Source organism: Phoxinus phoxinus (assembly GCF_949152265.1).
Source record: "Phoxinus phoxinus genome assembly, chromosome: 2".
Lineage (NCBI taxonomy): Eukaryota > Metazoa > Chordata > Actinopteri > Cypriniformes > Leuciscidae > Phoxinus > Phoxinus phoxinus.
Genome location: NC_136877.1, coordinates 30,393,246 through 30,409,093, shown reverse-complemented (window position 1 = coordinate 30,409,093; position 15,848 = coordinate 30,393,246). Strand labels below are relative to the sequence as shown.

The window sequence follows — 15,848 nt, the reverse complement described above, 5'->3', positions numbered from 1 at the left end:
CTACCGATAAAGCACCAGAGCTCAAAGAACCAGCAAAAGCAATGATTATGAATATGTCAAATATAGCAAGGATACATTTTAATTGTTTATTAATAAAGATGAAGTTGACGATGCTGACTCGCGATCTTCGCAGTAGGCTAGTGAATGCGCCAGAGAGAAATAAGCTACGGATTACATAAGCAGAGAGCAGTTTTCTTTCGTTTTGAATTGTTCTGTATAAAAGTATACATTTCAATATAGATATATTTTTCAGGTCTGTGAAGTAGACTAGCCTACCTTATACGCAGAGTTTCGGTTAATTTATGAGACGCGCTCCAGTTCACACGCAGGCACCTCCGTGTCGTGATTATATTGTCTGCTATATTTACTTCTTATTTATTAAATCCAGGCAATTGGTTGATGAAACATTGATTAAAATTAAGATACAATTAATACAAAACGAAATTCACTTTAAAGAAAGGATTTGTGCCTTCTGTTTGAAGTGAAAATTCTGTTTGAGGTGAAAGTTTTTAAACCCAAGCTTACGATGAATGGCACAGCAGCGGCCGGTGCAGTCGATGTTTGATGTCCTCTCATGTGTGGCCGCGCGCAGCAGATATAGTGTTATGTAGGCAGGTTATAGATAACGGAAGGAGGGGAATAACAGCGAGCTCATCAGACGTTTCCTAAAAATAAACATTGTTCACGAGTCCCGGAGCTCGAGTCCGAGTCGAGTCTGAAGTCTTTCGAGGACGAGTCTCAAGTCGAGTCTGAAGTCACTGTGTGTGCGACTTAAGTCGCACTCGAGTCCGAGTCTCAAACTCGAGTCCCCATCTCTGGCTGCAGGTCAGATGAAACATTGATTTAATGTCCACACACTCAGCGTAGAAGATACTGGTCTTAATAACACACAAATTATGGCCGCTATTGTCTTGCAGTAAGATTTAGTCTTTGTCGTTCTCACACACGTGAGTGTAGGTTTGTGTTCATGTGTGTGCATGTGCTGGGCTACAGTATATGTTGATCTGCTCCAGTAGTATGGCTGAATCATCCCTCATGCAGCCTATAATCCATTACACACCACTAATGAATTATATTAATAGTACCGTATGTGTGTGAATTGGATTAATGCAGCCATTTGTGCACCTCATTTAACTTTGTAATGTACAGAAGTAAAATGAACAGATGAGACTATAAAATGTAGATTATATTGGAAATTATACAAGACACATGCTGTGGTTGATTCCTTTGATGTTGTACATTAATAAGACCATGTGATTTTAATAGATTAACACACTTAGTAGTACTATAATATTCCCTTTAGTACAATAATATTCCCATATCCATAGGTATTTTTGTTTTTCTGAAATCTATGATACAGTCACACTGATGTTTCAGATACACCGCATATAATGATTTAATGTTAATACTTATTATAAATACTAATATTCATATTTAGTCAATTGCAACTGCGGTTGGAATATCTGACTGAGATTATTGATTTTAATTAAATAGAATAAACAAATGATTAAAATAGGTACTCTCGGTGCTCTCCACCATTTAGTCAGCAACATGTCATATACTGGGAATGTGGGGGAAATCAAATGTAGGGAAGCCTCTAGTAGAATTAGGTGTGTTTAGAAAGAAAATAATTACCCACTTTATACTGTCTTACAACTATTTTATAACTTTTGAAAAATGTATATTGTCTTAAGTTGTTAAAAGGATAGTTCACCCGAAAAATTAACATTCTGTCATCAATTACTAACCCTCAAGTTATTCCAAACCTGTATGAATTTCTTTCTTGTGCTGAACACAAGCAGATAAGAAGCACAAGAATATATTTTGAAGAATGTCTGTAACCAAACAGGTGATGGGCCCCATTGACTTTCATAGGTTTTTTTTTTTTTTTTTTTACTGTTTCACACTCTTTTTTTTCATACTATGGAAGTCAATGAAGCCATCAACTGTTTGGCTACTCATATTCTTCAAAATATCTTCTTTGCTATGTACTAACATTTCAATGTTTCTTTTTTTTTAAACAGATACAAAAAACTTTTTTTTGTTACTGTCAATTGCATAAAATAAGCTATCAGAAGCAATCAGTGCATAAAATAATCTATCAGCAATTCAGTGGCAAGAAAGCAAAGTTCAGTCTGATGGAACTGTTTCCCCATTTCCCCCACAGTAAACCAAAGCACCAATAAATGACACATTAATTTCTGGAACTATTAGACTGAATTGAAGGTTACATCAATATATCCTGATAATCAAAAAGTGAACATTCAAAAAGTAAAATGTGATGAATTATGTACTGTATGTTTACTGCATTTGCTTACTTTTTTACAGTAGGTTTATTTTAAGCTTTATTTTGTACTTGTTACATTGTAATTATACATTCAAGTGCTGAGTAATATTAAAGGTCACCAATCACACGTCATCAATGTGTTCCATGATGAGACTATGCAGAGTTTTAGACGGTCACCGAGCCCCGCTAACAAACAGCAGACACCTTTTACAGTTCCTCCTGAACCAAAATCGTGGCGTTCTACCAAAGACTTTATATACAGAGAGACAGTGCACTCGTATTGCAGATAAGAGTAACTATGAATGGGAGAAAGTGCAACGCGCAATATGACGGAATAAGTCCCGCCTTCTTAAGAAAAATGAAGAGCCAATCACCGATTGGTAAAGTCATCGCTTCACTGCAGCTGCCGTTAGAAGACCGGTTCCTATAGAAACAGTCAGTGTTCTGAGATGCACGCTTGGTCTGCGCATGTGCATTATATAACAATTTGTTACATTTATATAGCGCTTTTCTGGGTACTCAAAGCGCTTTACATGGAAGGCGGGAATCTCCTAAACCACCACCAATGTGCAGCATCCACCTGGATGATGCGAAGGCAGCCTGCGCCAGAACGCCCACCACAGAGCTTACTGGTGGAGAGGAGACAGTGATGAAGCCAATCAGTATATGGGGATGATTAGGAGGCCATGATGGATAGAGGCCAAGGGGCAAATTTGGCCTGGATGCCAGGGTTATACCTCTACTCTTTTTCGAAGGACATCCTGGGATTTTTAATGACCACAGAGAGTCAGGACCTCGGTTTAACGTCTCATCCTGAACACGGTGCTCTTTGAGCGTTAGGACCCACACAGACCACAGGGTGAGCGCCCCCTGTTGGCCTCACTAACACCTCTTCCAGCAGCAACCTGGTTTTCTCAGGAGGTCTCCCATCCAGGTACTAACCTGGCTCAGCCCTGCTTAGCTTCAGTGGGCAACCAGTCTTGGGCTACAGGGTGATATGGCTGCTGGCATTAGCTTGGTCCAGCCTGAAACATGCTGTTTTTGGTCATGATTTGAGCATTTAGAAACAATTTATGAGACAACTTTTGTCAGATTTCATTGGTGATTTCAACATGAAATTTAATCAAAGCTTGGCAAACAGTTGTGGAGAATTCCATCCAAAGACATAGGAGCTGCACTTGCATGCCCGAGAGGCCTTTCAAAGATGGCTGCCGAGTAAAATCACTTGCCTTGACTTTGGTTCTACTCAGAGCTGTTCACGTCCTTGGACTCGGAATTTGCATTTATATGGCAACACCAACAATGCCGAAAATGAATCTGCAGCTTGTTCATTATTGTAATGTGTGCTTTGAGACAGAGATAATTTAATGCTGTCTTTTGCTGTCATATTTTGCTCTGACTGTGGCTCATGTGTTTTGGAGGAGGCGTGGGCTCTGAAGGGAGGGTGGGATCTCGTGTTTTCAAAGATAGCCTCTTCAAAATTTGTCTACCCTACCGTTAATTAACAACAACTAGGGTTAGGGTTTGATTTAGGGTTAGTAAGACAATGTATACTGTTATTAATACAGTAAGAATATGTAACATATGTAACAAGAGCATTGTAAAATTAAGTGTTACCTTGTGTTATTTGTTGACTGATATAGGTATCTGCTATATGTGTTAGGGCTGTAACGATACACACATGCCACGATACCAAACAAATTGCGATGAATATTGAAATGATTTTGAATGAAACAAATTTAAATGATATTTGCACTTCACTTTGAGGAGTGCCGTTCCAGCGTGTGTGCTTCAGATGATCCAATGCAATCAATCACAGTTCTGATGATCACAAGAAAGCATGTCAAAAGGGACTATTCCCGAACTGTAAATGGCTAGTTCATCCAAAAATATACATTTTGGATTTACTCACTCTCATGTTGTATTCGCGTGACACACACGCATTTGAACGTCCGTGTTTTCTACAGTAAGCGCGTCGTTATAAATCTGATCATATAAAGCCATCGTTTCTCTTCCGAAGACCTGGATTTGGATAAGCCCACTCGATTGATTATTTTTATGATGCCTTTATGAAATTCTTTTGATCTTTTAAGTTTTGGACACTAAATGGAGGGACAGAAAACTTTCAGGTTTCATATAAAATATCTTCATTTGTGTTTGGAAGTTGGGAGTACATGATGACAGAATAACATTTTTTGGGGTGAATTCTACCTTATAAATACAGTAAGCTGAACCTTGGATAAAACTAACTGTATCGTGAATTATATCATTTACATCAACGATACATATCGTCGCATTTGTATATCGCGATATCTTGATATATGTATTGTTACATCCCCTTATATATATGTATATATACACACACACAAACACACACAATAGTTCTTTCTGGCTCTCAAATCTGATTGGCTGAGAGCCTTTTCCAGCCATTGCGATATTCTACCAATATCACCACGGGAATCTTTTCACTTTTTGTATCACTCTGCTTGCAGAATTTCTTAGAGATTTAAAGGTGCTCTAAGCGATCCTGGGTGACGTCACTTCTTGTTGACGTTCGAACTATTGTCAAACAAAACGGAGGCTAGCTAGACCCTCCCTCCTCCTCATCTCGTCTCCAATAAATTAACATTCAAATTCATAACAAACAGTGGATGAAAACAACCATTCACATAAATTGTCGCCATACTATTAATTTGATTGATCATTTACAATACAGATTGATCTCTAGCTGCTACAAACATATGTTGTATTCACTAAAGTTAACGCTGACTGCATAGTTCTAGCTAATTATATCCTTGTGTGGGTTTGGCAAACATAAGCGTCAATTTAGAAGAAAAAAAATTAACGTTACCAACCTGTCATGCAAAAACAGAGCAACCTGAATGTTGGACTTGAAGCCCTTCTGCCGGCGGAGTTCTCGCCATCTTTCGAATGCTTTACTGATGTAAATTCGGTACTTCGCGCATTCTTTATCCTTTTCCCTCTTCTTTGTAAGTTGATCAACGGAACGTCGTCTCTTTGGTCGTGTGTCGGCCATTATTCAAACTTCCCTCTTGATGCTTCTCTCTCCTTCACACACACCCTTCATGTGCACGCGCACTAACCCCCAAGACCCACCCTCAAATACTTCTTGCCAGTGATTGGCTGGAACACTGTTTGTTATGTTTCGTGGTACGGGTTAGTCCAGTTTGTTTTTGTTGCTGTTTGTGGAGCCTGTGGTGTCTACAGAGACCGCGTTTTTTTACAGTGTGTTCAGGGGACAGGCAGCTAGCGGATAGTGAGGAGATGTTTGCTGTATGTGACAAAAAATATTTTGGCCTGACATCACTTAGAGCACCTTTAAGATGAAGTGTCCGTTTTCACTTCAGAAAATCATTGTAAGAGCTGAATAAAACAGTAGTGTGCATTAAAGTCTTATTCATAAACTCTCTCTTTCCCTTTCATTATTATCAACACAGCAAATTACACAAAAACCCATTACAACTAACAGTAAACAAATATGGGGATTATAAAAACTGTATTGGGTGGATTCTTATAACTAGGCTTGTTGTTTACACACACTGTAGACACACATCTGTGTTCAAACACCTTGTAAACAATTAATTTTGCATAATAGGTCACCTTTAACTGTTAAAGTCCCCGTGAACCGGAAGTTACAAACAACGTTTCTCCAGTGTTGTGACGTATTTCCTAGAGAAACGGAATATTGAACAGAGGGCAGGGTTTTACTTTTACTTTAAGATTATAAGGGTACAATATTTTTTTTAAATTAATGAAGTGCACAGATAAATCATTTGTAATAAACTACAATATTATATATAAAAATACGAATTGTCAAATTTTATTTCATGGCGACTTTAAAAGGACAAAGACAGATATCGCTTTCCGCAGCAGACAGTCAAATTGATTCTGTTATTATAAATATAAGATTCACCTGAAGAATATCACCTAGATGTATACATATACTTAATATATACTGTGTATGTGTGTGTGTGTATATATATATATATATATATATATATATATATATATATATATATATATATATTAGGGGTGTAACAGTTCAATTGACTCACGGTTCGGTTTTTATAACGGTTTTAAGGTCATGGTATCATATGATATGGTTTGGTATGAGCTATGTTGAAGGAAAAAAGGACAACTGTCAAATAATACTGCACGCTTCGAATGAAAGCGAATCTGTGAGCACACAGATCTCACAGTGCGCAATGTTCTTTTTTGCGTCGTCTTGATCAACACCCAGATGATGTGACTAGTCATAGAGCATACGGCACACTTATTGAACATTGAACTAGTGACTGTTTTGTCCAAGTGTTTTTTTTTTCCTACTTTTTTTTCATCACTTTTGTAATGAATTGTGAAGCCAGAATGTGTATCCATCGACAGAAACATACATTAGCTGAACTCTGTCTATTTTACGTGTTGTTATTTTCAACAAACCATAGATGCGTCACCAGATTTGAGATGAACCACAGTGCAAGTGCGTGCCGAACAATGTGTGGAGAACGGTACAGTATAAATAATGATTTATATATATATATATATATATATATATATATATATATATATATATATATATATATATATATATATATATATATATAAAACAAAACAAAACAAACATTTTACTGATAGATCTCTTTGCAGCTGAACTTGCAACTGGTTATATCTCATCTCGCCGTGACTCCCACTGGTGCCCTCTCAAAAACAATAGACTAGGTGACTACATGGTTACCAACCCAGGTTTTTAAGCACTAGGCAACACCACAAGGAAGAAACCAAGCATGAAGTCAACATTTCCTATCTCTGACATGAGCTGTTCACCAGTAAATTACAGCTTGGTGTTGATCTGACGTAGATGAAATGTATGGCATCATTCAAAGTGGCTTTTACATACAGTGACACAGCAGAATGTACCACAACCTCGTTACTCAAATTACTACTGCTCCCATAAACCTACTTCCCAGTGCAGCTTTCACAAAGTACTCTCCCGTCTCTCTCATTTCTTTTTAATCTCTTCTTGAAGACTTTGATGCTAAAACCAGCCTGGTCAATACTGGTCTCTCTCTCATCTTTCATCTCCTGACGTTCATCACTCAGACGTGTCACTTCTTTTCTCCACACCTACTCGTGCCCATCCCTCTGGTCCTATTCCTTCTCTCTTTTGGCAACTGGGTCATGAGAATGAGAGCAAAGGCAAACTCTAGCAATCGATTAGATGGTGAGAGAAAGGACCACGCAGCGAGAGAACACACTGAACAATTATTATTTTCTGTCTTAATGTATTTTAAAAGGAGGATATTAGAGCAGAAAAATGTCATTCACTAACCTAGAAACAGTTTCTACCAATGTTTCTGCCTGAATCCTGTCTGGGTTGTTGATGTGCACTGATCAGAATCTATGCAACCATTAATATTAAAGTTTTATCATATAATTTGATGATGCTTTCAGCTACTAGTTTGCATGTAGTATTCTCAGCTCCATTTTTAGCTCAGAAAATGCAAAGAAGTCTGATGATACCATTTGGGCTTATACATTCAGATGTGGTATTAGTCTGTCAGACATGTCTCCTCTACTGATCTGTCTGTCTGTGGGTTTATTTGTCCCTCACTTCTGCCCTCTCTGCATCTCTCTGTCCTACTGTCTGTTCCCCTGTCTGACACTATTGATCAGCTGACCCACCCACTGACAGCAATCTCTCTCTCTCTGTTTCTCTCTCTCAGTTATAAATCTCTAAGGTGACAGGGGCAGGATAGCTGTGTGCATAGATAAGGCCTTGTTTGGCTTTTGCTGAGACAGCACAATATGTGATGAATAGAAAGGAGGAAGGAGAGAGGAAAAGGGCACCTACAAGGAGAAATAAAAGAGTCTCAGGGTGAGAATCTGATTAGGTATTCAAGTACGCCTGAAAACTAGACAAAATATACATTCATTAAATATATATAGCTATTTACCCGACTCTTTTCAGGATGTAAAAAGAGCAGCCCCAGGACACTATATGACAACACATCAGTGACAAAATGATGTATAATATTCACAAATCCGCTGTCTTAAAAAGAAATATGGATTTTTTTAAATAAGCATTTTTGAGTTTGATTCAGAAATGGAGGTTTAAGATTAAGGGCCCTATCTTGCACCCAGCGCAATTGAGTTTGTTCACCGACGCATGTATCATTCCTATTTTGCACCCGCGCACAGTGGTAAATTAGGGAATGAACTTGCGCTCCCGGGGGCGGTTCAGCGAAAAGAGGAGGCGTGTTCCAGCCCAAAAGTTCCCTGGTGCTATTTTGCAGTTTCAAAAAACAATTCTGACCAGGAAAAACCCAGTCTAAAGACAGTGGCGCGTTAGTCATATGCTATGCGCATTCCGCATGGTTGGCCATTATGTAGCATGTGAACAACGTGCATACACTTTGATTCTCTAATCTAAACAGACGCAGCAGTTTTAATTTATGCAAATCATACATTATTACAAGGAAAAATATGAACACACGAGGGAAATCATTGTTGTGTCCGTGAAGATGTGAAAAAAATAGGCATAAATCTAGCTTACACTTACCCAAATTATTATACGCCTGTTTAACCGAAGCTAATTTGGGTGGGTTTCTCCCATCATCCCCAATGTCACTTCTCTGTCTTTTACGGCCCTGACGAGAAAGTCGGTCTCCTCGGCTGTGAATCGCTCCTGGCGTGCGCCTGGGAAATCCGCCGTTATAATAGCAATCCGCCATGGAACAAGCGCGTCTGCTCTTAAAGGGAATGTGAGAGGACGATCTGATTGGTTTATTTCACGTTACGCCCAAACCACACCTATGAATAATGAAGCTACTTCAGACCAACCCGTTTTAGATGTGCGTCGGGCGCAAGAGTCATTTATCCCGTCGGTATAATAGCAACAGCGCCCGGGATCCGCCCACAAATTTACTTGAGTTTTGCGTTTGATACTTGCACTTCAGATTGTTAAAATAGGGCCCTAGGGGTCTAGAAATGGAGTGGTGGTGAGAGTAAAGCTGTTTGCTGTTTTATTAGACTCTCAGTTATGTTAATAGGGGCATTTGTAACTGATAACTAAATGTTCCCTTAGAACCTTTTACCTGGTTGTATTCGCACCGCCATTTGTAACTCTGAAGTGACGTAAGCCGCCACTTACGTCCTACAGCTCGTGTTGTTGTGTGGGACTTTAATTTTGATGGTGGGCGGACTTTTAATTTCACGGCGCTGAGAACGGTTTAGCCAGAGTCTGAGCACACAGTGTACACATTCTCCGTCTTAACTAGTTTATGATTTACCAGGTTCCTCCGGTGCAAAAGTCCCTATAGACAAAGATCCTTAACACAAAAATACTGACTATATTCAAAATCCCAACCAGAGAAGAGAGGGATGTGCTGTTTAGATTAACATGTTTTTTATTATTGTTTATAATTCAAGTCTTAACAATAAGAACTTTATATTTTCACTACTATTCAGAAGTTTGGTATCAGTAAGATTTTTTTAATGTGTTTGAAAAAATCCTCTTGTGTTTACCAAGGCTGCATATATGTCAGGACCATTATCCTCAAAGATGATTGACATTAATTGATGTTCAATAATTTAATGTAACAACATAATTCAAGAAAAATTTGTCTGATTCAAAGAGGAATATCAGAAGGCCAAGCCCTGATTGGACGAGCTGGGATGGAGGAGGGTAATTAGCTCCTGAGCAACACTATAAAGCTGCTGATTATACTGAATGATTGTTTTTTCCAAGGAGGAATTTTACAGAAGTGTGTTTGTTTCAGTATGCTTAGTAGGGATGGGCATTTTCAATATTGATAGACCTCAAAGATGAGTACTCAAATTATAATGTGCAAATATGTCTATCAAAATATTAAAATATGACTAGAAAAATAACACTGCAAGATTACCAATAATGCATGTTTTTGAAAAAGAAACCTCTAAAATAAATAGCTTCATGAGGTGAAGCTGAAAAGTGAATGAACACCAGTAAACTAAAGCCAGTTCTATATGACGCATATGAGATTAATCAGATATTCTAGATACACAACATAAGTGTAACATTAAAAACTTCAATCTGCACAAAAGGACCGAAATTCAAGTGAACTTGAATTAAGTTAAGTGCTTGGCAGAAATTGATACTTCAGTTGTGGGTGTGCTCTTCCCATAACAATGCGCTGAAACACTGGCAACTAAAGCATAAAGAATTCACAACATTATAGCGTTCTTATTAAAATGGGGGCCTCTGCTTTATCAAGTGATTCATTTACATTTACATTTATGCATTTGGCAGACGCTTTTATCCAAAGCGACTTACATTGCATTATCCTATACATTTATACATAGGTATGTGCAATCCCCTGGGATCGAACCAGACGTTCTTGCACGTTTTCAAAGCTATGACGAAAAAATATTTTAATTAAAACATTGGCTTACTGTTAAAAATATATGATGGGAAAAATAAGTTATTAATAATATTAATGTGTTTGAAAAAGACACTTCTAAAAGCAATATGACTGTCGCCAAAGTTGAACACCGGTAAACCGAAGCACTAGTTCTGTCAGGACCACTATCATCAAATATGATTGACAATTAGCATACAGTTTGGATTGGCTCTGTTCTGGGCAGCCTAGCATGGATAAGAGCAGGGAGAGCAGCAATAACCCCACTTAGGGTAAACAGAACAGAACCAACGTGAATGTATTCAAATATATTTAATTAAAGATTTTAAAGTACAACATAATTTGAAAATTTATTCTGATTCAAGGGGACTCAGAATGCCAAATCCTGACTGGCGAGAGGAGGAGCTGGGGATGGAGGAGGGTACTTTTGAAGACGCTTTTATCCAAAAAAGGAAAAAAGCAGTTCTTCAAATGTCATTCATAATACGGGTTAGACAATAATAATACAGGGCTAAGATTATCACAAATAAACAAGATTTTGACACATATCTAAGGGTTTGTGAGGAGAGTGGAGCGCGCACTGCATGGCACGGAGGCGCGGTCAAGAACACTTGCATTTTCCTATCAACAGTGGAAACAACTTAAAATACTCTATAATTTCTGGTTATACAGAAAATAATAAAACATTATTCGCAACTACTTTTATTTGTGTAAACTCACAATAACAAGAACATTGTGCTTTTGTAAAATAAAATAAAACAATCAGGCGCGCTTTCATGATCTCCGTGAACTGAAGCGCGAGAACTGAAACTAAATATAGCCTATAGGCTAATGCTTGAAATGTCCACTTTAAAACTAACAAATTCGAATCGAAAGCTAATACCTTCTGATTATGTAATCCGTATGAAAGGTGCATTTCTCTCCAAAGGCGCATCCGCTTAACAGCGGAGATGGAGATATGTTTTTTAGCCGACACTGATTTAGAAAACAATAGTTTATTAATAAACAACTAAAATGCCTCGTTATTTTTTCAGACACATTTATTATTATTAGCCTATAACTCACCTATAAATCACATTTCTGTAGGCTCTGGTTAGAGAGACATATATGGCTCTTCTCATTCAGCACTGCGGGAAAAAATATAATTTCCAGGTTCTAATTTTGTCTTAATTTTTTTTTAAATCAACAACAAAAAAATCCATATTAATTTGTGAATATTTAAAATGTTTAATTAAGGGGCAAAAAGTCATAAACAAAAATTTGTCGATATAATTTTTTTTGCGCAGCATTTGGTGTAGCCTACAGTTTAAATTAAAAATTTGGTGTTCAACTTTGCGTTTTAAAAATACAACAACCGTTTTCGTTTTGCAATTACAGGTTAAAAAATATTTTTGTTCTCTCTGTTTTGTCATTTATGATCTTTATACATTTCAACCATAGTATTCCTTCTTGGGTCTCTTTAACAAGAACTTAGATTAATGTATGAATTGAATAGTGATTGTGACCTATGATGAGGGAACAACCAGTGATACCCTTGGTAGTAGGCCTACCATCAAATGATGAAAGCGATGTCATCAGGATACACATACACCGGGTGACCACGTCGTGGTCCACCAGAATTTATAGTTTACCCACCTCTTTTTTTTACCACTACACCTCTGGACACCGATTGATGGCATCCGCATAGCGTCTATCTAACGCACTCACAAATGTTCACACATAAACATCATGTTTCATTCTGTTTCTGAGGTACGTGGTGTCTGAAGCAGTGTGAGAGGAGATGAGTTTGAAAAAGTCTGCTCGACACTGCTTAAGTCTGTCAGAGATGCTGTGTATTGAGTCAGGCAGAGGAGAAGATGACAGCTTAAAAACACATCTTAATAACAGACCAGAATCCCGCAAAATAAAGGGCACTTACAGAGATAACTTGCCACTTTCCATACAGTGGGAGACAAAAAGAGATAGAAAGATTGTCATAAACCACACAGTGTGTGTCTATGTATGTGCGTATGCATGTGGAAGCGAGGATGTGCGTCAACAGATGGTTGGGCTAATTGATCTATCATTACGACAGCTTACACACCTCTGCCGCTCGGCCATCTCCTTTGTTCTCTCGCTCTGTTCATGTTTGTGCTTACGCACATTTCCAGTTAATACCTGTTATTATTGCACAGCTGAGCCCTCACAGTCCTGGTGAGCGAATCCACTGCTATTGACTGGAGGGTGCAAAATGACTGAAAGGTCGCAGAGATTTGTGTTCATGTGTATTTTGAATGCTTGTGTGTGTTTGCTTGAGTGTGAAGCAAGACATTCTCCCTTTTTTAGAGCACTTGATGGTACAAGAGAGCACGTATTTGAATCTGGAAAGCCTATCCATACTGCAATGAAACAAGCCTCTCTTTCTCTCTGTGTGTTTCTCAGAGAAGTGGAAGGTGATTTGGAGGTGGTTTGGGAGGCAGCGACCAGAGAGAGTCAGCGCTTGAGAGAGGTGGTGTTGAGGAGCAGTACGCTAAGTCCAACCACCATGGCTCCAGCCCTACGCAGCACTTCCGGCAAGTCTCCTGCCAGGATCCCCCGTATAGAGGATAATTTGTCCTGCTCACTGCACCCTCCCTTCACCTCCAGACAGAGTCGTCTGCCACATCCTTTACAGTGCAGCCCCATGTATGACTCCGATTCTGACCAGCACCAGAATCCGTCATCTGATGAGAGTGACAAGAGTGGACAGGATTCCTAATAATTCTGTATTGTCCATAAGTGTGTTGTTCATTAATCCATTTTCATGGTTTACCTGAATGCTGAATGTGTTTTCTTTTCATGTAAAATACATAAGGCCCTTAAATACACAACCATTCTTTCTGTTAACTTTGATAAATGTACTTTGATGTTTTATCCCAGCATATGTGTATTAGTGTTCTCGATTGATAATAATGATTATCCTGTAGATGTACGTTTATTGAGCTACTGAGCTAATTTCAGAAAGCATTTGTGACAGAGCAGTTCCAGCAGTGGATGCACAGGAAGTTCTGTTACACAAGCCATTTGATAAGGGATTGAGCAACATAAATCTCATTCTCTTTCTAGGAAAAAGGCTTTGCACAAAAGTTTGCTCTGTCTAAGGTTGTCCCTCATATTTTTTTATAATAAGGACAAAGTACGGTATACAATAATGTAATTAGCATCTCTGTTTGTTGATTAGTTTTTCTCGTGACCCACAGTGAGCTCAAGTCTCTGCTGTTCCAAATTAAACAGTGCATTTTTCTTGAGGAAAACAGTAACTCCATTTGATTATGCATATACTGCCTCATCACTAAACATGTCAAGGTTATCTTAAAGTCACCATGAAATCAAAATTGACAATTCTTATCATGATTTATCTGTGCCCCTAACCTTTTTAAATTCATGTGCCCCTACCATTGACAGAATTTTCCTGCTTTCTATGTTTTAACTTATACTGTAGGGGCGCTATTACGCAATTTCTGAAAGAAAACAGAATATCTGGATCAAAACACATGCAAAAAAAAAAGCAGAAACAAGTGATAAAAGCTTTGCTTAGGGCGGTGGTATTTAAATGGCGGACAAGGGTTGTTTATGGTAATGATCTTTAGGCGCTATATTCTCTACTATTTTTTTATCTAGAGCCAAACGCGCTTCATTCAAGCCCTTTCCAAACCATGCTAGACCACGCTCCAAACCACGCTTGTAGTCTCTACCAACGCATAGGTGTTATAATGTAAAATAACAATAAATAACATAGCTGTTAAAATAAATAACAGCCTGATAAAACATCGGATTTTACCTTTTTAGATTCATATCCAGTTGGGAGACATATTTACTTTTTTTTGTCAATATTGGTATAATTTCTTGGACATCACTGCTTTGGCTCGTGTGGTTTTTAGCCCATATGTGAACACTCCAAATGATCTCAGACCCCTAAAGCAAAGCGAATGGAATAGTTACCTAAAAATGTCTATTGTGAACACAAATCATTGATTTTTCCATTGGCAAATTCACAGTGTAGTTTGTTCATCAGATGTCTCTGTACAAATCGGCTGTTCATAATGGCTGCTTCTTCTGACAGATCTCTACAAATTATTCGTTCACAACATACAGTACACTTGTTTATTGTAATTTCAACCACTTCTAAACCACTTCTTAGAGAGCGTGTTTAAAGTTTGAAAAGTTTAAAATTTGTGACCTAAAGCGCACACAAAGCCAGCTGTCACAGCGCATATACTAAACTAAATTCTCTTTAGCGTCTTATTGCGTTTAGTGTCAAAAGCACACAAGGTTCACATAAACAGTTGGTTTTGTCTTACGTGAATGTAAACATCTGGGAAAGAAATCATGTATGTGTATCAGTATATTGGATCTGTGCATTACTGTAGTTCTTAAAGTGACAGCACAATTTGATAAGAATCAGTATATGTTTTGTTCATTATTTCTTACTTGAATGCTGCTTTTAGGTATACCTACTGTGCCTGAAAAATGTAAAGCAGTTTATTTAATTTGGATCTTTCTTTTATTCTATTTGTCTTATAGTTTTTTGTGCTGATGTTATCATTGCCTTCTGCAATAATAAAATACATGATTCAAGGAAAACAATTGTAAATAAATGTTATTCAGAAAGGTGGATGTGTGATATAGTGCAAGAATATTGTAGTATGCAGTATTGCAACTAAATTTATATTTTTGTGCAAAACATAGACTTGCATTTTCAATGCAATTAAACTTATCAGTTCAATGCATTCAACAGCATTTGTAGCCATGCTGTTTTACAAAATAAGAATAATAAGTTTTTAATAATCTTTACAAACAAATATCTTGGTTAGTGAGGCACATACAATTTAAGTGAACAAAATATTTTTCTCATGTTTTTTCATCCTTTTCACTCATACATAAGTCACAAAAAGGGGAAAAAATATCACAATTTCCACATATGCTGACTTAAATATCTAAACCTTTTTCCTAATTTAAAGCATTTTTGCTTGTACAGTGAAAGTGAATGACACATTATTTTTTATTTAACGTTACATTTTTTGCCATTCTTGTATCCTGGGACCAAAAAATAAATAAAAAATGTGCTACCTGGAGGTTTTTTGTTTTAAGCAGCTTCTATAAAACACTGATGTGAAGCTCTCCTGAGG

The 15,848-nt window shown here is 37.7% G+C and overlaps 1 protein-coding gene across 1 annotated transcript in view; it reads left to right on the top strand.

The window, feature by feature from the left end:
* Positions 1-15,299, top strand: part of cep89 (centrosomal protein 89) — a 114,416-nt gene extending 99,117 nt beyond the window's left edge. The window contains exon 20 of the mRNA XM_079592411.1: positions 13,123-15,299. Coding sequence (XP_079448537.1) covers positions 13,123-13,438 — 316 coding nt within the window. The 3' untranslated portion in view covers positions 13,439-15,299. The remainder of the gene's footprint in view (positions 1-13,122) is intronic.
* The last annotated feature ends 549 nt before the right edge of the window (positions 15,300-15,848 follow it).